Here is a 23,944-nt window from a genome sequence, read left to right as displayed (position 1 = left end):
TGCTACCTTGTCGCAGCCCGTTCAAGACGTAACTTGGTGCGCAAATGCAGACAAGACAGCGGGCGGCTGTCTCCAATTCCACCCCTGCCCGCACCACCACCACCAACCCATTAGCGTACAAGCTCTTCACCAAGCCCAAATAGGCGGCGGCGGCGGCGATTCTTCTCGTGCTCTTCGCTTTCCTTCCCCATCGCGCAACTTTGACCACCACCAGGGGACCAGGAACAGGAGGATGGACAGGCGGTCGCGCCATGCACCTAAGCAGCCCGGGAAGTGCGCTATCTGGGGTCCAATCCGACAGGTGGCCTGCTGGCTTGCTGCGTTACCGGCGTGTTGCATTCGTCGTCCTCAAAGGAGTCTGCCAGAAACGTTGCTTACCTACGTACTTACGAACCACACGCAGGGCCCGGCTTTTGCACATGCGTGCGTGTGGGTACCGCCCTGCTGCTGCTTCCTCAACCCTTCGCATAGACTACGTACCGATACCTTGTCTTGGGGAGGGGGGGCATGCCTTCGTGGTGCTTCTTCCACTCCGAGCACCTTATATAATTCCTCTCGGCCCGGTTGCAAATCCTTATGGCGTAGCTTAGATCGCCTTACACATCACTCTTCAGACACAGATCCAGACCACGCGTTGCCCTCCCTTGCTTCTGTATATATCGTCCCAACCCTCATCTTGACTTCCAATCTCTCGCAACTCGCGTCAACATCAAAGCTGGCCTGCTCGTACACTAGCCACCTCTCTCAACCTACTATCCCCATTGTTGGCCCCTCCGGCACCCAATTGCTACACATGGATCACTCGCTGCCGCTCAACATGTACGACGACGTGGATGCCTTCTTGGACATGGACGCGCCCTATATCTATGATGAGCCTGAACAATATCTGGACACAGCCAGCTCATCTGAGTCTACGAGTCCCATCATGTCAAGCGTGAGTTGGCTCGTCCCGCACTCCGGGGACATAGACTGACTTGAACTTGACCTAGTTTGATACGACCTTTGTGAATGACTTCAATGGCGTGGACCAGAGCATGTATCCCAGCCCCATGAGCTCAAATCGCGACACAGCATCACCGCAACCAACTTCGGACGATAAGGCGACTACCGCCAAAGCACCCGCCAAGAGGAAGCGCGAGAACCGCTATAAGAATGCCCCGCCATCAGTCCTTTCGGTAAGTCTCGAACCTTCCTCGGCATGCCGCCATGTGCCCCCCCCCATAGCGCAGCTTTACAAGATCCTTCGGCGGTAGACTAACACATCCTGTTCGTAGCGACGTCGGGCACAAAACAGGGCCTCGCAACGCGCTTATCGCGAGCGCAAAGACCAGCGTATCAAGGACCTCGAGGTCATGCTTTCCGAGCAGAAGCAGAAGAACGATTCCCTCGGTCAAGCCTACTCGTCCCTTCATGCCGAGTACCTCAAGCTCCGGGGCTTGCAGTCGAGGACGCAACAGGTTCCGCGGCAACATACTGCACCACCAATGTCCTACGACGCAACCGCCGCCGCCGCTGCTCACATGGTCATGCCCACGCATACAGGGACAATGGATTTTGCCGACAACATGTATATGTTTCAAGATATGCAGAGTTATACCCTTTGAGCGGGGTATATATCTGACTGTGGCTGGGAGAGTCATGGACACGTACGGCAAGGAAACATAGGCAAAAGCTGACTCTCTGTTGATTTTTCTGGCGAGATGAGTCTTGCTGCTTTGTCTTACCGGGGTCTTGGAAAGGAGAAACGGGATTACGACGGTCACGCAAACAAACGAACGGAAAACGACCGATTGGTTCTACGGACATGGGGGCTCGACTGATTTTGATGCTCTGGTTCTTTGGGTTTGGTTCCTTCTGTTTCTGGGTCCCGGCGTGCTTGATTCCTTTGGCTGGCTCTGTTACTAGATGGCGAGGTATCAGCTGGCAGGCATTGGGCCCTTGTTGTTGTCATGGCGTTTCTTTGGGTGTGGAGTTCTTTTGTTTTGTTTCTTTGAATTGAAGTTTATCCTCAAGAGAAGCTCGCTGCTGTCAACTGCGCGAAGGTGGGGGGTTGGCTGACCTTGACAATCGTGCGCACATACTCGAGGATGTACAAGATGGAAAAGGCTTAAGGGAGATAGTCGAGAAAGAAAGCATGAATAACAAACACGTGAGAATCCTATCTTCACAAGCACTGCCAATCCAAAGAACCTCGAGGGGCTTCTTGTCTGCCAGGGCCACCTTGGTGGAGGACGACCCCGCAACTCGATGACAGGATCTCGGTCTGAGTAACCGAAGAGAAGACCACCAGGGAATCTGGGGCTTGGCCTCTGCTGCTCTCGTTCTGGGGAACCTTGTTTCTTGGGTGAGGTTATAAATATCGCCTTTACACGACGAGAGTGCGGGGGTCGTGTTCCCAATCGGACGGGGGACGAAGTGGTTCGACCGACTGAGGACTTCCCGAAAAGGATGGCAGGTTTGCTGTCTAAATTTCCTAGGTCGGGGCAAAGGCTGTGTGTGTGCCAGGGCCATCTCAGGATCAGCCCCGCTCGTGTAGAGTTCCTCCAAGCTTTTGGGCGCCTTCAAACCGCATGTAGCAAGGCTTGGCTTGCTCTTCGTCGTCTCCTTTGATACCAGATCTGGCTTCACCGACAGCACAGCAACCCTGTCTTCAGCCCTGTAGGGGGGGTCACCGTGGTCGTTGGGATGTTAGTTACTCAGCATTGCCTCACGTCAGCACCCTGTTTCCCTGCCCTTATCCACGAGGGCGAACATTTTTAGTGTCGTGCCTTCGCCACTTTGGGGTCCACGGTATGGATCTCGGAGCCAAATCCGGGGTCTTGGGATTTTTGGGGGTTCACTTGACGCGTTGGATCCTCAGAATGATCATCTCTTTTAAGCTTCCACGGCTCTCGACGATCCGTTTACTGAGCGCATGTGAGGCAATGGAGCTTGCAGGCTCTAGCCTCCCTCCGTGCGGAGACCTTGACACGAGCAACATGGGAAACAAGCTTTTTCTAAGATTGGAATGACAGTTTGCAAGCGCTGCTTGAGGTGAAACAGGTGGCTGTGGGGGGTAGACGCGGCTGGGCTTCGTGTGCGTGGTCGCTCCCGTGAACGTGTGGCAACGTTGAGATGATCAGGGAAGCTGGATTTACGAGCTTACGTTGATGGTCGTTGGTGAACGGACCGGCGTGGCGTGGCATGGCCGTGCGAGTTCAACTCGACAGGAATGACAAAAGTAAATCTGTGGAGGTACGGGGATTCCGGCACGAGCTCAAGAAGGTGTGAGAGTCGGATGGGCGTGGACACGGTTCGCGGTCAGTTCGAGTATGGTATTCTATGACTTGCCTGCTTGCTAACCTATTGCCGTATCGGGGAATCACGCAGCTTCATGCCATCCACGTCTTGTATGTACACACAAAGAAATCGCGTCGCGGCCGGTTTTCTCCGCGTAAATGATGTCAGTCTGGCGGTTTTCCTATGCGAGCAAACGAGGTTTCCTGCGCCATTTTCATGCGATTTGGGGAATAAGCAATACGGGTTTCGGCATGCTACATTACTCTCAGCGGTGTCGTTCTGTGTGCTGTGCCGCATATGCGCTGCGGGTTCTCGGCATGTCGGTGTCGCCGAGGATGGATGAAATGACAGAGTCGGGCCGGGTGAAGCTGACTGCTCTCTTACCAAAGCGATAAAAAAAACCATGTTCGCCATGTTCACTATACTGACATCGGAGCGAGGGGAACAGCTCAAACGGTGTCTCATTCCTGGAAATCATCCGAAGGGGGAAAGGGTTTGAGGCAGATTTGCAGACGCCAGAAGGTTTTCCACCAAAAACAAAACAGAAACTCGAAAAACCTGTGTGCGAGCGCCAGTAGTTGGTTGGCACGCCGATCCGAAGCCCTTTGGCCCTATCCTGAAGTTAACAGTGTGACCCTGTCATCATATTCGATGCTGTTTATAGTCGCTTGTTGAAGCCCTGGCTGTCGACATTGAATGAGTTGCCATGTACTACCAGTGAATATCCGAACCACCCGCTTCTGTGCCAGAACCGAGCTCAATTATTCGGGAACGTCCCCTAAAACGTCTAGACGCCAATTTTTGTTTTGAGCAGCACTAAGGCTTTGTCCTAGGAATGGTAAGTTCATTGTCAAAACAAAACAGCTCCCAGTTTCCATCTTCACGATGGAATCTTTATGGCCTGCGACGCGGCCTAGAGATAGAACGTTATCTCGGCAGTCGTCATAAAACCCGCGCTGGAATGTCGTAAAACTGTTCTTAGAGCCTTCCTGGATGACGTGCGTCAAGTTGCAACCATCGCGCCCGGTGTCTGTTGTGCGTGCCTTGTGCCCCTTGGCAACCGACTTCACCTCGAGCTATCGCACCAATTCTACGAGAAATCCGTTCGAAGCCGTTGCTTACGAGATTTTATCTCTAGATATGTTGATAAGGAGCGATTTCCATCTGCAGACGTGGTTTTTTACTCAGCTGCCGTAGGCTCATGAACCATGTAATGACAGGAAGTAATGACACGAAATAGGCTGCTGCTATGCGGAATCAACCTTTCTCAAGGGTATCAAGTTGCTATCAGTATAGAGACGGCAAGTATCAAAGGCCAATGTATCTTGGCCGTCTTGTGCTCAAGGAGCTAATGCAATCTTCTTTTCGCAGCTCACAGTCGTCGACAGGAGAGACTACCAGATAAACGAAAGCATTAGTTAATGAATAAGAGACCATATACACAATGACGATTCGCTCAACAGAAAACCACATGACAGTTAATTCATGCAATGAAGGGCAAGATGGCGTATGTCACTCGGCAGCTGGGATGAGAGTGAGGACATAAACCTCAGCACTGGTAACAAACCGCAAAGACTTCTCTTGCACTCAGTAACATACATTTGACCGCAGTTGTGTTGTTATGGAAGCATTTTCAAGCGAAGCACATAGCCGTCGGTCATATTTTCATAGTCGATGCAGACTCGGTTGCTCCTGATCACTCGCCTCTCAGCGTGTTTGCCATTGTCTACCTATCTCCTGACTGCGTGTCGTGTTTCGAGTCATATGAATCTAACAGGCTTCAGTCCACTGGCTGATCTAAAACTGGGTTACATACACCTAACCAGTTCCCATAACTTGAATAGTCGCGATAGACACACTCATATTTCTAACCTAAGACATCACGACACATGTTTATATCGTGCCAGTTGGGCGTGTCGGGAGAAAAAGTAAACCCATCTCTCGTACTGAGGCATTTGTCATCTCCCGGTCCATTGGATTCGTTGTCGAACCCTAACGAGGCAGAAAAAGACCTAGAGCTGCATTTTCGATGATCACAAGCGCGTGGCATCGAGGCCATTTGTCTCTCTTTGTGGTGATATAGAGTCGAAAGTTCTTGAACATGTTACTCTAAGCTTGCCTCACTGTGGACGATCACAGAGCAGTGTTCTTTTCTTCGGACACTTATTATTACTGACACAGAATATTGGCAAGTGACTTTCTTATCAAGCTGGAGACACCATGCTACCTTGCGAATTCTTTGGAAGAGACTTGACAACGGAGCATTGCGTTTCTTCATCTGGGAGATTCCAGGCTGCTTGCAAGGGCGGTTCTCGAGCATGGCGACATCTGAATAACTGAGCGGCGGCACTTGAGGCACAATGCAAGTCGAGGGCTGGCATTTGCAACGTGTCCTCAACATAGATAGGCTGAATCGGAGATAGCTGTTGATAGTACCGAGGCGACTAGAGTCTTATTCGACGTCTCCGACAGCAACAGTGGTCGGTGGTAAGCTGGTCTAGAACCTTCGAGACGGCATCGTCTCAACGAAGATCCACGTCGTGCTTCTTGTGTCGTCAAATGAAGGGTGAAAATCGCGCGATCTGATCTTGAGCTCTCGCCATGCCCTTCGAGAAGCTCGAGTCAACTTGAGAGTCGTGTGTTGTGGAAATTGGGCGAAGGTTCGATGACTCAGTGGCACGACGTATCTACTTGATGCTACTTACCGTTTCCGGACTGCCCAACAAAGCGTGGCGAATCGTCGTGATACAACCTGGAAGCTTGACTCACTCGATAGACCACCAGCACTGACGGGTCGGGACCTGCCGATGTGCGGAAGAGGGTGCAAAAGGAATCGGTTGGCATGATGATCACGGGACCTGTGGGGAAGCCGAGACCCCGCCAGTTACCAGCAGCATGCCTCGTCAATATCGCGGACCCCGCCTCAGAGGCGGTTCACAAGATGGACAATTCTCTCTGGCTTGCCTACTACCTATCTGCCTGTCCACCTATTTGACTCTCATGACTCTTGCAATAGCAAAAACCTTGAAAACACCCGCTCCTCCGTCACTGACGTGACTTGACATCCACAAATGGTGACTGCACACGTGCATTATAGGGGTCCTCAGACCCAAGAGCACTTGAACAAGTTAGCTGATCGGACTAGACAGAGTCAAGAGGTCCGATGGTCGAGCCTGGGTACGGAGCCGGAGGCCGTTTGAGCTGATCGGGGGGAACGGCCGTTAGCCGACGAATGAGACGGCAGCATTGAGAGGAATGCGGCAGGTAAAATGGGAACCACGTCAAGCGCGCTGTCATGACGGTTGGCCTGTTAGTAGATCAGAGGGGCAAAGAGCACAGACGGCGGAGAACCGAATTGCGCGAGTCAAGGGGGTCTATTCTGCTGTCGTTCTCGGGACGTTCAGTCTTTGCGTCGTATCGAAACAGCGGCAGAAAAAGCGGGTAGGTGACGAGTCTCCTATGACAGAAGTTTGGTGTGCTGATGATGACCCAAATGAGAGGTGCAGTCCGAAAGCATTGCGACATCAATGGAATGGTGACATGGCGGGCAGATGTTCGCTTCTAGGGAGCTCCAGAAAGCTCTCCGACTGGACCGAGTGGGCCCCATTGGTCAATTGGATGTGGCTCGGCGACCTGACGAGCTTGGCGGGTTCAGGGGTTTTGGGGACCGAGATTAAAACGCGGAACTCCAGTCATACGGGTCACGTCCAGCAATATGCATCAGCATTCCAGACTTGTTGAGGAAGAAATGGGTTGGGAGGAAGATCCGGAATCGGGGCAGGCACTGGCCAGCTGACGATGGAGAAGACCCATCAAAGACTCCATTCGCCATCGTTGAAGCTGAGATTATTGTCGTGGAGCTTCGTATGGTCTCTGTAGGTAGGCAGATGTCACTTGTGTAACTTATGACAAACGCAACTGGAAGAGAGTGCAAGAAGCGGCAGTCGCCGAGCGTGAGTATGGTCATGTGCCACGTCGCTGCAGACTGTCACGATGGAGTCGTTGCAAGGAGCCATGCTCGGGCCAAAACGGTCGAGCTGCCACAAGGCCCTAAAATGAAGCGAGGGAAGAACAGCCCCAGCCACGCCCGGCGGGTTCTTTGGGCCATCCGACGTCGGAAATCCGCAGCACAAGGGACACGCTTTTTGGTATTCGGCGGCAGGTGTCCTTGGGCTGATGTCAACGGTCAAGGAAAGACCGGAGGTGTCGATATTCAAACGGGTGGGCGGTAGTAACGATAGGAGCAGGAAGCCGGCATGGGACCCTGACGATGGGCAGTTTACTCCGAGTTGCGGCGTCGAAGTGGCTCGATGGCTTGTCGGAGCAGGGGTTTGCGGGTACCGGTCGCATGCTGCACCGGTACTTGCGTAGCTGCTGCGGCTGGGTGACTCTGAACAGGTAGCGAGCTAGCGGCGATTGGTACTCTATGTACCCACTACCCCGCAATCTGACCACCCGTCCCAGCTGCGCGCTGGTACCTGAGACCCCGGATCCTGAGTGGGCCCCCTTTGCGTCACTCTGCTCCCGTGGTCGAAATGGAAGGGGGAACTACTCTGCAGGAGAGGCTGAGGAAAGAATAACGAACGATCTGCTGCTTCCAATGGGTTCACCACCGAAAGAGTCGGTCAAGATGCTATGATGTCAAGCAAATAATAACAAATAAAAGATTCAAAAAGAAATGGCCGATACCCTAAAGAAAGACGGCTACGCCAAGGACAGGCCAAGCAAGAACATAGGTGGTACCATAGAATAGGTAGAGAGAGGGAGCAGGCAAAGGAGAAAATATGCCTGCCTGACCAACAAACAATTGCAAGAAAGCTCAGCGGCATACCAATGGAGGTTTACTCTGGCGCCAGTCCACGCCCACCTCCCCTCTCCTGGGGGGGCAGTTCAAGCCAGCCGGCCCCCGATGCAGCCCACTTCCTGCATCGTTGCTTCCCTTGCAAGTTGCAACAAGCCCCTCCGCTGCAGCAGGTCACGCGATCCAGCTTTCTCTACCGATCCATCAAAGGACCCAAAACCCCCCAACCCAGGCTTCCCGGACCTGCGAGATGCAACCCGCCCTTGCTCTGCACCTCATTGGGCAAGCTGTCTGATGATCGCGTGATGTGATAGGCTGTCATATCTCTCAAGCCTTCGACCTTTAAAAGCATCCCACGCAGGTCTCCTCGTCTACATATCTTCCCCTCTCCCCCCTCCATCCTCACCTCCCATCGACAATTCATCAACGAGCTTCTCTCTCCAATCCATCAAATCAACTCATCAACGACGATCTCTTTCCTGGGCATCATCAACAACAAACACTCGACTATCTCATCCATTCCGCTTAACCGAGTCTTTCCAAACAACACGTACAACGATCTCACCTTACTAACTACCAATTACTCCAACAGTACGTAACCCTCCTCACCCTATCGCTTCTCAAAAGCTCTCATCTGCCCCGCACCACAATCACTTCCGTGTGACGTCCTTCAACCCCCCTTCCCTTTCACCAATTTACGTCCCTCGAGATGACCACAGATGTTCCAACCCCATGAACATCCATACCCAAACATCCATTTCGACAACAGCCAATTGCCTGTCTGATACATTGGTATTCATTTTACTAACAGCTTCCCCCCAGTGACTCGCTCTCACAAGTACAACGACCGTGACCATGCTGGTTTGGCCGACGGAACTGCTTCCCCCCAGGAGCACCTGCCTCGCTACTTCGCAAAGCACGGCCACGAGGGTGTCGACCCCAAAAAGGTGAAGAAGAACGGTGGTGGCAGAAGTAACTGGTATGTTTGGACCCCTTTCTACTCCACTTACACGCACCTCTCTTCCGCTTGGCGTGTCATAGCACCGACCTATGCCCTCAAAGACTGTCTTGCCTTCGTTTGATACAAAGTTCGTCTGGCTGATATCACTGCCTAGGGGCAACGCCGGCGAGGAGGTCGTTGACGAGGACTTCCGCTTCACTAACGCTCGCCGCCGCACAAACAGCAGTGGCTTCGCCGACAACATCGCGGCTTTCAAGACCAAGTTCGACGTCAACGAGCCTGAGCCCGTCTTCGAGGAGTCTGTCCACGGCCCTGCCGAGGAGGACGGCGAAGACCTCACCAAGACCGAGTCTTCCGAGAGTGGCCGCTCCTCGGCCTACGGTGACGACAAGGTCATTAAGCACTAATCTGTGACATCTCACTTACTACAATGTCTTCAACTCGTGTGCATTCCTTCTCATAACCGCTGTTTCCGGCACGGCAGTCATCTTACCCACAGCTTCCCTTATCTTGGGGAGTTTCACCACAACAAACAATTTAAACAAAACAAACCTTGCAAGGGAGGGCAGATATTATATGCTTCTGGTTCTATGCTTCGGACAGTTTCGGCGACTTACGGCTTTGTATCATGAGGAAACCGGGACGGGGATCAAATGGGGATCCTCGCTCAAAGATTGACTGCCTCGGCGGCGGATAACAGCATGCATCACGAACTCTCATGACCTGGCGACGAAAAGTGTCGCTTTTGTACTATCAAGCCAAAAATGGCCAATGATCTTGAGAATAGATCCATGCCTTGTAACACTCTGATGTTTCTCGTCGTCTTGTGAAGCTTAACTTGCATCTTGTAGTGCTGTAACTGATGCTTTAATGCCCCAACCACTACCCAGTTGGGTTTGAAGCTTCTGTTTGATTAGGATTGAGGCCCCTTGCACCCCCTCTCACTTTGAATCCCCTCACGGCCAGGTACCAATGACGAACCTCAACACTGCTTGTGTTTGGCACCAATACTGGTTTCCCATCACAACAGTACTCTTTCCCTTTAGGAGCATGGACAATAGCCGCTCCGACTTATAGATGGTGATGGTAAGCTATGTAGATTTCATCACCTAGCCATGTACGTTTTTGTTATTCGCAAATCTCCTGGTGTTCTTGAGCAAAGTTCACCATCCTACACTTGAACCCCTAAATGGGTAGCGTCCTTGTCATGACCCCTCATCTGGGATAGAGCCCAGTGTACTGTGTAGGTCGACACCACCCTGACGAAACAAATGACTGCAATCCCCACTTTTGGCCACTCTCTTCAGAATATGGCTCTTCACCACTCGACTCCTAGTACGCATAGCCGCTTAACAAACGGAGACTAGCCGAATGTCAACGTGAGACGAGCGTACAGCATCTGCTCCTCCAGCATTCTGAGTCCATTGGTCTCCATCATAGTAAGTTCTCTCCATGAAGAAGGCGAAACTACGGGAGCAGGAGACGTCTTCGCCCCATCCAGTGTCTCCGGCTCCGGTCTCGGGTGGTTAGACATGGTGTCGGGGAAGAAGAGCTCGCTCCAGGCCTCGTCACTCCAGACAAGCTTCCCCTGTACAACGCATCCTGTTTCGTCTGCCAGAGTACCCATTATACGGGGGTTTAGGACGAGAGGATTCTCCTTCATGCAATTCTTGCACGTCGCGGATGATTGGTTTGCATATATGGGTACTCCACAACTAAGGATGAACGACTAATGAGCTTTTAAATCCTCTACAATAACGAACACGTCGGGAAGAAGAGAACTCACCACTCTGCACTGCACATCATATCTCTTCGATGGAGCTCCAGCAGGTTGAACTCAAGGATCGCAAGATTCAATTTGCCGGTAAAGTCCGTGGCCGGGTCGCTACGGGCGAAGTCGTCCACTTCGGCAAGGGTAAAAAGAGGCCGGAAGGGGCCATGAACAGCGTTGTCTGCATCCCAGAGGCCTTTCGGGAAAGACAAATACACGCCCTCCTTCCTTACTCTGTTCTTCACCCATTCTCGAAGCCACTTGGCATCCTGGAAGTCTGGATCAACATCAACGAGTGTGTTGTAGTTCAGGCTGATGCCGGCGCTCCAAAGCATTGGCTTCGTGTCTCGTGGAGGCACGAGCTTTGGACTCGTTAGAAGCAGAATTGTTTCGCTGGGCTTCCATAGCTTGGCGGAATTGGTTTTGTCTTCCCAGAGAGTCAAGACGCAGCTGGCGGTGTCGTCATAAACTGTAACTTCGAGCAGCGCAACCTCTCTCGTGCGGTCTTGTATCATGATAAGTTTGCGGGCGCCGACGTTCTTGACACAGACCAAGATGCGAGCTCCCTGGATGTCATGTCCTGTCTTGAGATATTGGCCTAGAGTCATCAGGCCAGGGAGTGGCTTCGGGTTCTGCGTGTCGATATCATCATACTCTAAGGGGGCCCGGCACAGTCGCTGGTTCTGTGGAGTATCGAGCAAGAACTGAATGAACTGTTTCGTACCTGCGTCTGACGGGTTGACTGGCGTGTACATCGTCACAAAGGGAATGTTCCCATGATTCAGACCGGCCGCGGTACGTGCCCAGCTAGCCCAGACGGTGACGAGTTTTCCTATAATCAAAAGAGAGGCCGGTATGCCAATAGGAATAAGCCTGACCTATGTGGAATTTAGTCACTGTAGCGTTCGGGTAGCAGCACAAGTATGTACCCCTATAGCGCCGGTGCCATCTGCGACAACTAACTGATGTGCCGGACGGCTATAGGTGTTCTTGATGCCAAGGAAAGCCGCAGCGTAGTTGACAATGCGACCAGTGAAGCGGATGCGGGTTGGGCCCGGTTGGATATGGCCGATACAGACCTCTTCGTAGACCTCCGTTGGATTCCATGGACGCTTCAAAGGGTTATGGCCGGCCTCGACCTCTGCCTGTGTGAAAGCAACATCTTTTGTTGATGACTTCATGGCCAGGGTGATTTCGGACGAAGTCAGGGGCTCTTTTTGATAAAACGCTTGGATGGAGAATGTTGACATTGTGAGACAAGGAACTGGTAAGAAAACAATGGAGATGTTTCGATACGGAAATACAGTCAGAATGAAGGTTGACTCATTGGGCAGAATATTTTTTGTCGAAATGTGCCTTGAAAGGGAAACGAACCCAGTCCCTCCTGGGGAAGGGGGAAGGCAAGGAAAAGGGGTATTGAGATACTCGAGGGAAGGGGCACCTCCATCCTCGTGCCTGCCTTGTCATTGGTATCGGCACATCTTCCCAATTCCACGACTTTTACGGAGACATATCATTCGGAATATGGCCTGAAGTACCAAAGGCAACCGAGCATGTGAAGTGATTTTAGGAGGGGGACGAGAGGAAGAAGACACTTCGAGAAGGCTTGTTGGGATAGATGCTGCATAGTCAGTGGAGGAGGGTCACCCCGAAAAGGCCGCATGATGCAGGCTGAGAGCCGCCCAGAAAACAAAGTTTTCTTATTTGATATATCGTGGGAATTGTGTGCGCGAATGCTTTGAACCTTGGTGTCTTCCATGCGGGTTGTCTCCCTCTTTCCTTCAGAATGTCCAGCCTACTCAAAAATATTTCTTCACCAATAAAACCTCAACTCAATGACCAATTTCCATGTACTAATGCCCATAGGCACGAACAGGATATTACTTTGTCGTAGCTCCTGACGCCTGCGTAGTGTTTCCAATTGCCATCCTATAACCGCCACTTTTGGTTGTTGTTGGTGTACGCTGCTAAGCGAGCATGGCATCTCTCTACCTTTCCAATCCACGAGCTTTTGCCAAATCAAGTTCATATAACTTTACACATTCGGTTTCCAGGGCACTCTGACTACCTACCTCCGTATGGATACTTCCTGGCCTGACATTGCGCTGGAGGAGCGCGAGGGCGACGTTGATCTATGGCTTCGAGACATGCTATCCTTGGCGCTCCCCGCCTCTAATTCTGTCATTGCAAACAGACTCGAAGAGTCGTGAGCCTCGACCGCAGATTGTCCGGCGTATACGATATTTTTGGAGTTCTGCGGAGCCGATTGGGGCTCGGTAGTCGAGCCCTCCGGAACCGGGACGCGAGAAATGCGATTACGGCTCCGGCTCCGGTCCTCCTCGTTTGAGGGAACTGCATACTTTTTTGAATTGTGGCGCTCGGTGAGCTTCCCGAAGAGCCTCGGGAACGACTTTATGAGAATGAGACGCATAGCCGGCATACAGCAGCAGATTATCCCGGTAGGGACCTCAAGACATGTCCAAAAGGCGATTCCATATTGATCCCATGTAGGGTTCTTGGAATTCGCGAAGCGAACCAGCGACTGGAGTCTCAGAATGCTGACAATGGTTACGCTGAATGTTGTTAGGTCGCCATGCTCGAATGGAAATAATGTGAATAACTTACAAAGTACCGACACAGAACATGAGCGTGACGGCGATCTTCTTCCACCAATGAAGATTCAGAGTCCGGATCCTCGACAGGGGTAGGAAAAGCATCCAAAGATCCAAAGCAATGCTGATGATGGCGTTCACCCACGGGACCGCATTGATGTTGATACAAGTGCCCTTTCCCTCGCCATCCCACCTCGTCCAGTAGAACGAGATAGGGGTACATTGGAAGACGCCGACGAGGACGAAGACGACAGTGTTGACAGCGTTGAAGACAACCGTGGCCCATAAAAGGGTTCTAAGGCCGGCGCGGTCAAAGATGCGCATGTAGAAGCATAAGATTGCCATCTTAACTAAGCCCATCTGGATGAAATACATGGGCTCCAAAAGGTAGAACCAGTAACCGAAACTCTCGATTTGATGTGGTGTGAGGGTCCATATGTCCTTGCCTAGCCCGGCGGGGATGAGGCCGACAACGTTGATGATGAAGGACGGAAGAACAGCGAGGTAGGCTAGTAAAGTGAACAGGTCATCGAGTCCGAGCTGTGCCGACGAGAAGGACTTGTATATCAAGCGGGCAGCTACAACGAAAGTAGTAAGACCTAGTAATACCCATGTCAAACGAGCATACTCCGGGCTATGGTCCCTCTGGGGTCTGTTGCAGGTTGTCTCGAAGACGTTTTTGACATCTGCTTCGCTGTTAGCCCGTTTTCCAGGGACCTTGGAATGCACCGCAACTAACGAAGAGCATCTTTAATGGGGCATGCTGATGTTATACAGCCCTCGGTCGTGGATTCAAATTGCGAATCAGAGCAGACGCAAGTCGCGTTCGTCAACTCACACGTTGAGCCTTGGACTGCCGACAGAATACATGCAACCTGAAGAGCTGTAAGAAAAGCTTTAAAAAGAGTGTTAGCTTCACAAGAAGCGTGGAGCTTACGGCGCAAGTAGGAAGCTGTGCTACAGCATCCGTGATGTTGTTGACTTTCTGGGCTGCCAATAGAGACACTGGTAACGCTAGGAGTGTAAACACCCCGAATGTGAGAGACGTCAAGAGCCGCATGATGTCCGATGTATGCCCGTTGTCTCGATGAACAAGTCTCGGACGTCGTTCCGGGATCCTGCATCTTGTAAGAGGATATGTTTGTCGTTTTGAGGAGCAGGAATGACATACCAAAACCGTGATCCCGTTCTACGCAATCGCCCAAACATGGAAAAAGGTCCCCATGAAGGGGGAAGTGTGGGCGTTTCTGACAGCATTTAAGGGTAGCCAGGAGTCATGTTTCGGGAGTTACAACCCGGAACTTCTTTCAGGATAACATGATGTGCCGCATGCGATGGTCAAGTCTGGCGCGCGCCACGCCAAGCCAATACTAACAAGGCGCGCGAGGCGGCCTCCCTCTAGCTCCTTCACGTGGTGGATGCGCTGCTAGAGCATGAAGAAAACGCAATAGAGCGTAGACGGGCCACTGCTTCCGGTAAGACCAATGGCAGCTACCTTTCTCTAACGGGTGTAAGGGGTTCGAGACAAGCACACTATAGCAGCCGGCTTTTGACAGGCAGAACACTTTCGCCCCCCGGCCACCATCCTCTCCGCTTGCTCGAGGAACCAGGCGCCTGGCTAGGATAGCTGCTTGATAACGGCCAGCTACAAAGATCCGAGTGGCGGAAACTGACTCTGATTGGGGTAAAAGACTGACCATATTGTGAAATGAGCCTCGAGTGGGACGTAAGAGGTAGATGGTCATTAGTTGGTCATTAGTTGGTCAAAAAGCATTGGTATGGACTGTGAGAAAGAGGCCCATTACGAGCAAAAATGATTGCAAAGATAAGTCTACGTGACCGACAGAGGAAAATCAAAGAGCGAGAGGGGGCGATGAAGATGTGGTGTTCCTGGGAGTTTTTTTGGGGTTTTTTTTTCTTGACATGACATGGCATCGTCCCTCCTCATTAGGGGGACGTCTGGAATGGAACGCAAACGCTAGGCCCGGCCATACGCCGGTTCGGGTCTTCTGCTCCTAGTGTTTCTCGGCACTAGAAGTATCAAAGAAAACAACAGGTTGCACCAAAGAGGTAGGTGTATGTTCATCAAGCATCCCTCCTTCAGGTACAGATAACCAGTGTGAGTTGAGATAAGAAGGAAGACAGAAGCAAAAAAGAAGAAGTAGAAGAAAAAGAAGGAAAGGTCATGGTCGGCAGGCTGCCAAAAGAACGATCGCCAACTAACGCTATGCTTGCACGTCAGGTTTCCCCTCGGTCTGCCCTGGAACTTGGAAGCTGGGTCGGACGGACAAGCACGGACCCAGGCCAATCATCGCTGGCGGATGACCGTGCCTCTACATACATAGTACATTCCACTTGTGCCATTTGGCAAACAGGGGGGCTCACTTCCTTGTAGCCAGCTTATCTGCTTATCGGGCGGTCCAAGTCCCAAATTTCTAGACCTCAGTTCGTGGCAGCCTCGCGTGCATTTTGGTTGACGTCGACAGATTGAATTACGCCATCGTCCATAACCCTCGAAACTGCTTCGTTGGTATTTTATCGGCTCGATTGACACTATATCTTTGGCCCTCTTCTTCGATACAGCGCTGTTCCATCGGGATTTCTTCGCACAATGTCCGCCCTGAACGCCTTCCACGAGTCTCTTCCATGTACGTTGTTATTCGCATGCTCCGCCGCGCGCGCGCTCGCCATCTCAACTAACATCACACGTCCGCAGACATTGATGACGAGCCCACACCAGCGGAACGTGAAGCTGCCGAGTCCCTGATTAGGGCCGAGCTATCCAGATCCTCACCGAAACCTGCACCGACCTACGAAGAACCGACCTTCTCTCCTCTCATCGAGCTCGAGCTCGAGCGTATTGCCTCCCAACAACCCCTCAAGGCCGTCGACCTCGAACGCTACCAAACACAAGAGCCTTTCGCGGACTCTGGGGAACTATCGACACCAGAGGACCGTCAGCGTCTTGCCGACGCTCTTCAAAAGGCATACATTTCCTATACCTATCTCGATGCTCGTGCTCAGAACCTCAGTTTGCTGGATAAATGGGGAAAGAATGCCTGGCTAATTGGCAACTGGGAACTCGAGAATGAACTCAAGACTCTTGAGCGGGATCTCGCCGAAACGAGGCGTTTGATCGATGTATTGACTGTTGCTCGTCGACGGCAGCAGGAGGAGGTGGCAGCTGAGATGAAGGGACTGGAGGAGACTTGGAAGAAGGGGGTTGGAAGAACTTTGGAGACCGAGATTGCCGTTGAGCAACTGAGGAGGGAGGTCCTGGAAGAATTGAGAGTAAGAGAGGCTTAGTGCGGTCCGCTTTGCGCCGGCGTGGGCAGGGACTAGGTCGTACTAGTTGATGAGGATTGCCAGCTCGTTCTTCACTTTTCATGTACCAACAAGAAGCAATGATACCAGGGGGACCTCCCAACCCTCAAATCACCCACTGTCAGAGCAAAGTTGTGGATGAACTATTCTTTACTAACAGGTATCTGGACGTCACTAGCCGTGTCTCTTAGGAAGCGAGGGTAAGGGGTTTCCGCTAACGCCGTTGTGAATCTTCACGGTCCACTCTCAACCTTCCCAAAGCCTGCCATCCAATCTTGGATAAAACGAAAAAACCTACCACACCTCTATCCCTTTTAGGCCGCTTGGAGCGGATCCATCTCCTCGACACCAGTTTTGACGCCTTCGTACTTCGTCCGTCTCATGATGCCTTCGACGGGACCAAGAAGCCTCTGGAAGGCGTTCTTGCCCAGGCTAGCAACCTTGACATCCGTCGTCGCAGCAATGCTAGCGGCACGAGGAGCGTCATTCAGAAGCGCGAGCTCGCCGAAGAAGTCTCCCTTGCTGTAGTGCTTGACGGATTCTTTGCTATCACCCTTGTACGCATCGGCCTCACCGCTCTCCAGAAGGAAGAACGAGTGTCCGGGGTCTCCTTCCCTGATAATGATCTCCCCAGGTGCGTACTTCTGAGTCTCCAGCGCATCGGCAATCTTGGATCGCTCATACGGCGTGAGGCTCTGCAACAAGGGTACCTCTTCGAGGAAACTCTCGTACATCCGTCGCCGAGCAAACGTCGACTCCATGAGAATGCGGCGGAAAGTAAGACGGTCAAGCGCCCAGAGGGTACATCCGGACTCGGCCGAGATGACGGTTGCAGCGCGAGGAGCGTTGTACATCAGGGCCAATTCACCGAACGAGCCGCCGGCTTGGATAGTCCCGACTTTTTGGCCCATGCCCTCGGGACCAGGCTGCAAGTTGCCGCTGCTGTTGACATAAACATCGAAAGATCCCTTCTCCACTACGTAGAAAAAGTCGCCAGCGTCGCCCTGGCTAATAACCTATCGTAAATTGTCAGAACCCGGCTCGAGCGCCATGCAGACACGGAGGTCATGTTACCTTGATATCCTTAGCAGGAATGGGCTTTTCGTTTAGAGCACCCAGAATCTGAGCGCTCTGTTCATCATCCAGATGACTGAACAGAAAGTTGCCTTCAATGGCAGTTTGCAGACGGCCCAGCTGCTCCTTGCTCTTCTGGTGGTAAGGCGGTGACCAATTATCATAAGTATCTGCGCTGGGCTTCAACGACTCGGCCGAGACCGAGGTTCGGCGGCCAAAGTTGTATTGGGCGGGATAGCTCTCTGGATTGGGCGGGCTTCTGAGCGCAGACGGCGGAGCGTCATTGGCCGCATCGCCTCCAAATGGGCCGCTGAACATTGAACCTGCGTTCATGCCGAAATTTGGTGACGTAGGAGACGTGACGGTATCGTTCTCCTCTTCCTCGACGACTCGATGGATGGCGTTGCCTCCCGCCGGGGCCCCATCGCTGGGCCCTCCGAAAGGGTTGGCGTTAGCCCCGAAAGGACTCTTGAACATGCCCGACATTCTTCTGGTGTAGGACGCCTTTGTGCAAACAAGTTCGTTTCGTATATGGGATTTTCGTTTCGCGGGGCTAGCTGCTGAGGGGTCGGTACGAGTCGGCGCAGAGTTCAAGGGCGTTGAACGGAGGTGTTTTGTATAAGAATCGGGACTGAGGACTCGTCCTGTTTTGGTCAATGTTAACTGGGGAAAAATGGGCAGAAGCAATAGGAAGGAATGCTGGATAGTTGCCCCGTCTCCGAGGTTATCAGGGTGGTGGACAAAGAATGTGGTAAAATTGGTGGGGTTGATGAGCAGGGTGCAAGCGTAGGTCTACCTGGTGCTTCGTCCCCGCGTTCGAGCTGCAGGACCCGAGCTGATCACGGCTCCTTGGCTACAACTCGAAGAGCCCAAGAGGATAATGATGCAGATCTCAGTGGGAAAACAACACTGATCGTGCAAAGGTGACGCAGAGGGATGACTACATGCCCAAATGTTGCCAAGGAAGTGACAGAAGGGGGTCAGGGGGGCAGGAACAAGATAGGAATTACAACTGAACGCTTCCGAGTTGTGGGTTGATGATGAAAGAAACCGGCGAACGCAACAATCTTGCTGCAATACAATGAAGCTGACGGAGAAACGGGATGACAAGAAATAGGGAGCCGATGGTGAACGGGTTGGACTATCGAACGTGGGCTGGATCGGCGCGTGGCCACGAAAGGAGCTATCACTTACTGGAGGACAGTGTACAAAGCTAGCTAGTGGACGATGGCGAGTCGGAGTGGGGAGCTCGAGAGCATCCGTGATATTGACCACGGAATCTTGAGAGTAGGGAGTCGTGGTTAACCAGATCCTAAGACGAAGGACTGGCAAGACCGAAGGAGCTGTCAACCAAGAGAAAATGCTTGGCGACTTGGTTGAGTGGGTTGAAGAGGAGGGGAGGAGAGAAAGAAAGATCACGGCGTGCGGTGTAGCAATGAAGATCCGGGATGAGGATGCGGCCAGTATGTAAAGGAGGGGCCGGGGGGGGGGGGGGGGGGGGGTGTGGTAAGCGGCCGGTTTCTGTATCTACTGCTCTCGTACTGTCGTCCGGGTGCGAGACGAGGCCACGAGGATAGCGTTCGCTTGAGTGCCTTGATCGAGGAAAGCGGGAGGAGGTGACGGGATGGGGGCACGAAATGGAGGAGCACAGGAAGCGGAAGGGCCAAGGGAAGGGAAGCTTTTTGGGTTCGGTTTGGGACGAGGATTACTCTGGGATGGGGGGAAGAAGGCGGGGAGTCGAGAAGCAGGAGGAGGCACGGGAGGGCCCCTTTGACGCATCGCTGCTTCCAGTCAAACACAGCGGCAGAGAAGCAGGTGCTCCCCTCCTTTTGGTGCTCATCAATGCTGCTCCTTCCCCCTCCTCCTTCCTCAAGGTGACGGTAAGGTCCTAGCTTTTGAGGGGCCTTGCTGCCCCGGCCGACCAGTCACGGGCGTCGAAGGGTTCTAGAAGGCGCACGGACCATTTTGTGGTCCGCTTCTGTTCTTCTTCCCTGCAGCCCGAAGTGTCCGGGCTTCAGCTTCCACTTCCAAGCCGCTTCGGTTGCCATTCTGTGCAGCTCTCAGCGCCACTTTTGACTGGCTCACCTTTCCTCGCGTCAGCGATTACCTCTGTTTGGAGGGATGGACAGTCATAGGTACGTACCGTTTTCCTCGCTCTCCCGTCTCTCCAAGGCCTCAAGCTCATGGCACCTTGGGTCCCCTGGTTTCGGCCATGTCATCATGGGGACAGCCTCCCGTGGAATTTCAGGGCGCTTTCGGTGGGCCTACCCCGTCCGCCCGCAAATGCCCCTCACTGAAACTCGGCTGTCAGTGGCTCGTTCATTCGATAGCCCGTTGATCACAGTCGGTACGGCCATTTTTGGGTTGTGGCCAAGGGGAGCCCGATCCCTTTCCCAGCAGAGGTCCCGTCTCAGCATGCTGCTTTCGCCTGGTAAACCTGGGCGACTTGTCGATTTCATCTCAGACAGCCAAGTCTCTCGTGTAACCAAAGCCAGCCACGTTGCGATTGATGACAACACCTAATGTTGGCTTGCGAATGCGTCGTTTCGTGTTTTTGTTCCAGCATATATGATGAGAGATTTCAGCCGCCGACAAATCTGTTTCGGAAACAGATCTTCGTAGACGCTTGAAGATTCTGTCCACTTTTGTCCAGCTTTGTCATGACTGCAAACCAGAAACCGTCAACTTTTGCTGATCAGTTTCTCGCCTAAAGCAACACCATACAAATGCCAAAATTATTAAATCTAGTGTTTCACTGGGCCCTGCATGAATGCGCGTTCTCGATGCACGACGTGACGACTAATAAAACAACAAGTAGGCCGGCGGCACAATATTTGATCCCGCACTTCTGACGTCTCATCACTACTTTTGATTGTTTCTCAGTTCTTCTAGCCGTGTAGCGCACTAGAACAGTCATGACTGGTGATGGAAAGAAGGAGGGACACGGGCGTGTAATTTTGATCGCGTATTTCCGTACACGTTTCATTATAAAATGAACGAGTAAGGGGGCAAAAATAAACTGATTCCTGTAATAAAGCCAGAGGTGCACGAACCATAGCACAAGAAGTGTTCCACGGCTTGCCTTACCATGAGTCACAATCTTAGAATGGAAGAAAACGGAAATAAAAGGTTGGAAACAAAATGTTGGATTCAATCCTCAATTATGAGGACAATCCAATAACAAACAACTGTCTGCTTGTCTTCTAACACCTGCAGTGTTTTGTCATGCACGTCAGTTATATGCCTACTCTACTCTACTGTATCTAGCCTTTCCAGGGTTGAATGTCATTGCAAAGCCGCGTGGTGGAGCAGTGGAGTTCTATCGAAATGATATTATTAGATCAGAACAGGGTACCTCATTCACTGTCAACATCCTGTCTGTCAGCGCTACTCTACTACCATCATTTGTATTTGCTGAATGCAGAGGTGTTTCTTAGTCCCCTACACATGTGGATTATGTTGGGCTTGGTTGTTAAGAAGTGAGTGCATTTATGCACTGTGATCAAGAACTTTGGAGAGCCTGCCGCCTGTACTCGTGACTGACTGACTGACTGACTGACGAACAGTGGTCCGCTAAGCCACAGCGCTAGGCTCAATCCATGCATTGAATGCCAAGCCACGCTCCTGCTGACTTCCAACCCTCCTGTCCTGCCGGGCAAGTGCGTCCCAAGCCCAGACTTCCTTGACAGCAATTGATTCCCTTCGTCAACATTTCAATCGCGCGCGCCCCAAACAAGAGTGCACGATTGCCCAAGATGCCCGAACCATCGCCTGGTGTCAACCACGCTGACTCTATCGACCCGCAACATGATACAGGGAAGAAGGACGACAAGAAGAAGAGCCGCCGACCGGCAAGTATGTGGAAGCCCCGGAACAATGCCAACCTCCTCCTCTCGGCGGTCGCGGAAGCGGAAGCGTTGGGATTCAAATGCAATGAGGATATTAGTGCTGACACTGAGTCTCTTGGTTAGATACGGCATTTCGGCAGCAGCGTTTGAAGGCATGGCAGTAAGTTGGAGAGATTTGCTCTGCGGCGACAAATCGTCGCAAAAGACCTCGGTGGCTGACCGTTGTAGACCAATCTTGACACCCAAAACTGTCTTGCCTCTGTTCTTCATTATCGGCATCATATTCGCCCCCATCGGTGGATTGCTACTCTACGCAAGTTCAAAGGTAGGTTACGCACTTTCTTAGTTCTGGAGCGATCGCTCACCAATGCGCCCGTAGGTCAAGGAGATCCGGATCGATTACACCAACTGCCTTACTGAAGCGACAGAGAACCTTGAGGCCATGGACTCAAAGTACATTAGCACTGCGTTCAGTAGCGATGCCCAGACAAAGAACGCTCTGTGGGCTGTAAGGGACATCGAAGTCAAGGACGGACCGATCACGTACCCGGCGAAGCAATGCACAATTCAATTCTACATCCCTGAGCCGATGGGACCACCGGTGTTGTTCTACTATCACCTTACAAACTTCTACCAGAATCACCGGCGATACGTCGCGTCCTTTTACGACAAGCAACTCAAGGGCAATGCGGAATCCGCCAGCAATGTCAACAGTTCCTCCTGCGAGCCCCTCGAGTGGGATTCGGAAGCCCAGAAGCCTTACTATCCCTGTGGTAAGGCCTGACACTATCCTCGAGTTCTCCTGTCCGTAGGCTAACAAGCTGCTAGGTTTGATTGCAAACTCCATGTTCAACGACACATTCACCTCGCCCCGCTGGCTGCAGGGGGATTCGATATACCCGATGTCAACCGAGGAGAACATCGCCTGGGCGTCCGATTCCGATCTTTACGGCAAAACCCAGTACAACCCCGAAGATATTGTGCCGCCGCCGAACTGGAGAGTCCGCTACCCAAACTACACCGCTGATCACCTTCCGCCAGACATCTCCAAGTGGCCTGCTTTCCAGGTTTGGATGAGAACCGCTGGATTGCCGACTTTCAGCAAGTTGTACCAGCGGAACGACGACGAGAGCATGGTGACAGGCAATTACGAAGTCAACATTACGGACAGTGAGTTACTCTGGAAGGTTTTGTGCTACGCAGTCATATCTGACATCTTCTAGATTTCCCAACAACGGAGTACAAGGGAACCAAGTCAATCGTCATCACCACGCGTACAATCATGGGTGGTAGAAACCCTTTCCTTGGAATCGCATACGTCGTCGTCGGTGGCATGTGCATTCTTCTCGGCGTTGTCTTCACAGTCACCCATCTTATCAAGCCGAGGTGAGTAGCCATATCCCCCGTATCTTGAAGCCAGAAAGGCAACCGCTGACCCCCGAATAGAAAGCTGGGCGACCACACCTATCTCTCATGGAATAACGCGCCCGGGTCCAAGCAGGGCGCCGGTGCCAGCTCGGCAGTGGCATCAGGTCGCGACGCACGACCCGGCGACGCCTAGAAGGCCCAGGATGAATCGCAGCGCCCTCTCCGCAACCGCACAGCCTCCAACGCCACCAACCCTTCCACGGCATCGACTGCTTTGGCATACAGCGTCACCGCATCGTCGGTCGAGGAACAGCGTCGCGTTCTTCCCCTGTCACCTTTGTGAGGCCGGCGGGTGGTGGACCTGCGGGGGCATGGCCTGCGGCGTTTTGTATGGAATGACATGAAATTTGTATGAGTAATGGGGGCCTAAGGATTTACTCGGCCCATCCCCCCTCCCCTACATCACCCACGCCTCCCGCTGCCTAGGAGAGGACTCAAATGGGGGGGTATTTTGTTATTTGCTGCTGCTCCTCACCAGCTTGTCAACGTGCGTTGCTTTTTCCTATCCCCATATGACTTTTTGGGGGTTTCATTTCCTGCGCGTGCCGTCTTCGCGTGGGCTTCTCACACCCCACACCACAGGAACTAGGACGAGGTAGGCAATCGGCAGAAAATGGAACAGAAACCAAACCCTCTTTAGCTTACCAAGGAATCCGGAGTTCATGGACTCAAAATAGGATAGACCGGCAAATCATCACGGTCCTATCCCATTAGCCACCAATGCATGCCGCGTGAAATCAGTGATGTATGCTGTCGACACGCGCAGGCCACTAGTCAATGCGTCATACCTTGTGTATGAAAACATCGCGATGGGGATGAGATAGTAATTGGAACGGCCGGCTTATC

General features: G+C 52.4%; 8 protein-coding genes across 8 annotated transcripts; 4 read left to right on the top strand and 4 right to left on the bottom strand.

Moving 5' to 3' along the window:
• The first annotated feature begins 57 nt into the window (after positions 1 to 57).
• CDEST_13682 (Putative basic-leucine zipper domain-containing protein) lies at positions 58 to 2,312 on the top strand. Its single transcript, XM_062929838.1, has 3 exons — positions 58 to 934; positions 990 to 1,175; positions 1,275 to 2,312. The coding sequence occupies exons 1-3, from the start codon at positions 233 to 235 to the stop codon at positions 1,602 to 1,604; spliced, it is 1,218 nt and encodes a 405-aa protein (XP_062785889.1). The 5' UTR covers positions 58 to 232; the 3' UTR covers positions 1,605 to 2,312.
• A 2,623-nt stretch (positions 2,313 to 4,935) lies between these two features.
• Positions 4,936 to 7,905, bottom strand: CDEST_13681 (uncharacterized protein). Its single transcript, XM_062929837.1, has one exon. It carries the CDS (start codon positions 5,678 to 5,680, stop codon positions 5,384 to 5,386), a length of 297 nt encoding a protein of 98 aa, XP_062785888.1. The 5' UTR covers positions 5,681 to 7,905; the 3' UTR covers positions 4,936 to 5,383.
• A 283-nt stretch (positions 7,906 to 8,188) lies between these two features.
• CDEST_13680 (uncharacterized protein) lies at positions 8,189 to 9,448 on the top strand (the record flags this gene model as incomplete). The annotated part of the gene is made up of 4 exons (XM_062929836.1): positions 8,189 to 8,253; positions 8,442 to 8,671; positions 8,903 to 9,059; positions 9,196 to 9,448. The coding sequence occupies 4 exons, from the start codon at positions 8,189 to 8,191 to the stop codon at positions 9,446 to 9,448; spliced, it is 705 nt and encodes a 234-aa protein (XP_062785887.1).
• A 956-nt stretch (positions 9,449 to 10,404) lies between these two features.
• Positions 10,405 to 12,062, bottom strand: CDEST_13679 (Putative nucleic acid-binding protein; the record flags this gene model as incomplete). The annotated part of the gene is made up of 3 exons (XM_062929835.1): positions 10,405 to 10,756; positions 10,828 to 11,690; positions 11,742 to 12,062. 3 exons carry the CDS (start codon positions 12,060 to 12,062, stop codon positions 10,405 to 10,407), a joined length of 1,536 nt encoding a protein of 511 aa, XP_062785886.1.
• An 818-nt stretch (positions 12,063 to 12,880) lies between these two features.
• Positions 12,881 to 14,681, bottom strand: CDEST_13678 (Putative extracellular membrane protein, CFEM; the record flags this gene model as incomplete). Its single annotated transcript, XM_062929834.1, has 5 exons — positions 12,881 to 13,385; positions 13,438 to 14,110; positions 14,164 to 14,299; positions 14,362 to 14,542; positions 14,596 to 14,681. The coding sequence occupies 5 exons, from the start codon at positions 14,679 to 14,681 to the stop codon at positions 12,881 to 12,883; spliced, it is 1,581 nt and encodes a 526-aa protein (XP_062785885.1).
• Positions 14,682 to 15,891: 1,210 nt separating this feature from the next.
• CDEST_13677 (Putative pre-mRNA-splicing factor SPF27) lies at positions 15,892 to 16,830 on the top strand. Its single transcript, XM_062929833.1, has 2 exons — positions 15,892 to 16,072; positions 16,141 to 16,830. The coding sequence occupies exons 1-2, from the start codon at positions 16,036 to 16,038 to the stop codon at positions 16,728 to 16,730; spliced, it is 627 nt and encodes a 208-aa protein (XP_062785884.1). The 5' UTR covers positions 15,892 to 16,035; the 3' UTR covers positions 16,731 to 16,830.
• Positions 16,831 to 16,868: 38 nt separating this feature from the next.
• On the bottom strand, positions 16,869 to 19,613 carry CDEST_13676 (Putative cAMP-dependent protein kinase regulatory subunit). The gene is made up of 3 exons (XM_062929832.1): positions 19,017 to 19,613; positions 17,823 to 18,466; positions 16,869 to 17,764 (listed from the first exon to the last, which is right to left on the bottom strand). The coding sequence occupies exons 2-3, from the start codon at positions 18,306 to 18,308 to the stop codon at positions 17,063 to 17,065; spliced, it is 1,188 nt and encodes a 395-aa protein (XP_062785883.1). The 5' UTR covers positions 18,309 to 18,466; positions 19,017 to 19,613; the 3' UTR covers positions 16,869 to 17,062.
• Positions 19,614 to 21,451: 1,838 nt separating this feature from the next.
• Positions 21,452 to 23,944, top strand: CDEST_13675 (Putative CDC50/LEM3 family protein). The gene is made up of 7 exons (XM_062929831.1): positions 21,452 to 21,677; positions 21,794 to 21,830; positions 21,899 to 21,995; positions 22,050 to 22,443; positions 22,499 to 22,840; positions 22,894 to 23,056; positions 23,117 to 23,944. The coding sequence occupies exons 1-7, from the start codon at positions 21,578 to 21,580 to the stop codon at positions 23,229 to 23,231; spliced, it is 1,248 nt and encodes a 415-aa protein (XP_062785882.1). The 5' UTR covers positions 21,452 to 21,577; the 3' UTR covers positions 23,232 to 23,944.

This window comes from Colletotrichum destructivum, chromosome 9, assembly GCF_034447905.1.
Source record: "Colletotrichum destructivum chromosome 9, complete sequence".
In the NCBI taxonomy this organism is placed as follows: Eukaryota; Fungi; Ascomycota; class Sordariomycetes; order Glomerellales; family Glomerellaceae; genus Colletotrichum; species Colletotrichum destructivum.
Note: the sequence above shows the minus strand (reverse complement) of the source record. Positions and strands in the feature narration are given on the sequence as shown.